This window comes from Silurus aristotelis (assembly GCF_946808225.1).
Source record: "Silurus aristotelis genome assembly, chromosome: 6".
Lineage (NCBI taxonomy): Eukaryota > Metazoa > Chordata > Actinopteri > Siluriformes > Siluridae > Silurus > Silurus aristotelis.
In genome coordinates this window covers 14,539,725-14,542,224 of record NC_139579.1, presented here as the reverse complement: position 1 = coordinate 14,542,224, position 2,500 = coordinate 14,539,725, and the positions used below count along the sequence as shown (strand labels likewise).

Sequence of the window (2,500 nt, the reverse complement as noted above, 5' to 3'; positions counted from 1 at the left end):
ATGTGGTTACACAACAGTGTACAAGTGCAGATGTGGTTACACAACAGTGTCCAAGTGCAGATGTGGTTACACAACAGTGTATGAGTGCAACTTTAAGATCCTGTGTCACATGAAATTGGAAATGTGAATAGATGCAGAGAGTGTGTGTGTGTGTGTGTGTGTGTGTGTGTGTGTGTGTGTCTGTATATGTGTGTGTGTGTGTGTGTGTGTGTGTGTGTGTGTGTGTGTGTGTGTGTGTGTTGCTCCCTAAAGGAGATTACAGCAGGAGGAGCAGCAGATTCGTCCTGCATCTCTGCCCGCGATCCCGAACCCGTTCCCTGAACTGTGCAGTCCTGCAGGTTCCTCCTCCCTCAGCACCGACTCCATGCCTCACACTGCAGATGTGCATGTAAGAGTTACACACAACCATCCTTATTTATTTATTTGTTTATTTGTTTATTCTGCTTTTTCTGTTACCTGAGGTGTAGCTGTAGATGTGGGTGTAGATGTTCAGATCCAGCTGTGGAATCAGTATGAATGATCTGCATTAATAATAAGGGTCCTCAGAAGGACAGATGTTTGATGTTTCAGATTTGTGGTACATGTTTCTGTGTTTAGAGTATTTTGAACGAGTCTTGCAGCTCAATGAACATCTCACGAAAGTCTCTCACATGACTTTTTTAAACAATTCATCCATCCGTCACTCATGAAGGTTCTTCTCCGAACACTGGTGCTGATAGAGAAATGCACTCTGTGTGCAGCGAGATATAGAACAATACAACTTGAGATTGTGTATATTCATGTTGCGTAACTAAGTGCATAGGAACAGTGCAGTGTGTGTGAGTTACAGGAGATCCTGTGTAAATACACGTCCGTCTCCTTCTGGCCTTCAGCCTCCTACATATCTCTCCTCGGTATCCTCTGAGCGGAGGCACTTCCTGAAGAGCTGCAAGTCGTTTTCCTTTCACACGCCTGTGTGTTGTGCTGCTTTCTGAGCACCTCCACATCCCTGCCAACATCTTAACGCTTCCTTCCTCCTTTCTGCTCTATCTGTTCTTTTCACACAATTCCCAGTACACTGCACACATCCTCTTCATAAATATATCAAAAACACTTTATTCTGCATGTTCTTGTTGCCATGAAGCACTTTTCTGGCAGTTTATTAATTTCACCATTCAAAATATTTAGAGGGAGTCTGAGTGATGGTCTGGGCAAAGATCAGGGACGTCCCACCTAAAAACATCTCCACGTTGTCTGGAATCACATTCACACGCTCAAGAGTTTATTGTTGGAACTCACTGCTGCAAATGATTATTGTTTTGGATGATGTGGAATATGTGAGTCAGATAAATCAGTCAGAATGAGACTGAAGGTCCTCTGGTTCCTCACACTTTCTCTGCAGCAGAGTGGAAAGTTGTGGGAGAAAGTGCAGGCCATTAGATTTATATTTACATTAATGGCATTTAGCAAATGCCCCCATCCAGATCTACATCCAAAAGTGCTATTATCTAATTATCTTATAAGCTATCAATCTAATTACCTGCATCATTGGAGAATGAGGAGAAAATTGAAGATGCATTTTTTATTTTAACCTTTTCTTTTTTACACAAATTACCAATACTTTTATTGCTGCAAGTTTGGGGAGATTAATTTATAATTGACAGTGTTGGATGAAGTACACAAAGCAGGTGCTTTACAATTATCATGAGCACAAAAGCTTCTTTATAACTTCTTAAAATGAATGACGTAAATGAGACCACAGGTTTTTTGTGTTCGAGTTCGAGTCTGTAGTTTCTTCCACATTTATTCCTCTCTAAATGTTCTGCTTGCTGTTGAACCGACGCTGTACTGGATATTCCTGATTAGTAAATACCACCAAGCAGCAGTGGTGGTTTTAGCTTGAAAGACGCCCTCTGGGTGAACCACACCATGACCCAACATCTCCCCCATTCATTAGTTTCAGCTTTAAAAAGCTCGTCTCTGCTTCAGCTTCAGTCACTGGATGAGAAAGAAAATGTTTTCACAGCAGTCGACAAAATTCTATACTTTTCTGAGAGCTTAATTTCATGTATACATATTCACCCTAAATACATTTATTGCACAATTAAATACACACTTCATTGTGCACCTTTTATCAAAAACTCAGAACCAAGAACCATAAAACTCCTTGGCTTTTTGGCATAAGATAAATACAACATCTATTCTTCTATTATATGACTTTTAATTTCTCCTTACTGAACTCAGTTCAGGACCAGTACAATCACAGAAGACCTTTATGACATCACCTCAATTAGGGAACCAAATCAATAAGTGCGCACTGCACCATGCTGCCTGAGATCCTCCAACACTGCTCCACTGGTACCACCTTCTCTCAGGGTAAGAGGTATACTTTAAGGCTCTTCTCTGTTCTGGCACCTAGGTGGTGGAATGAACTTCCTCTAGATGTCTGAACAGTGGAGTCTTCAAGCGATGGGTGAAGAACTTCATCTTACTCAAACACTTAAACTAACACTTTCCAAGT

The 2,500-nt window shown here is 41.1% G+C and overlaps 1 protein-coding gene across 5 annotated transcripts in view; it reads left to right on the top strand.

The window, feature by feature from the left end:
• LOC310727323 (growth factor receptor-bound protein 10-like) overlaps positions 1–2,500 on the top strand; it is a 25,323-nt gene that overhangs the window by 11,068 nt on the left and 11,755 nt on the right. For all 5 annotated transcript variants that reach the window (XM_083543684.1, XM_083543685.1, XM_083543687.1 and 2 more), the window contains one exon: positions 253–388. In XM_083543684.1, the coding sequence (XP_083399810.1) occupies positions 253–388 (136 nt within the window). The remainder of the gene's footprint in view (positions 1–252; positions 389–2,500) is intronic.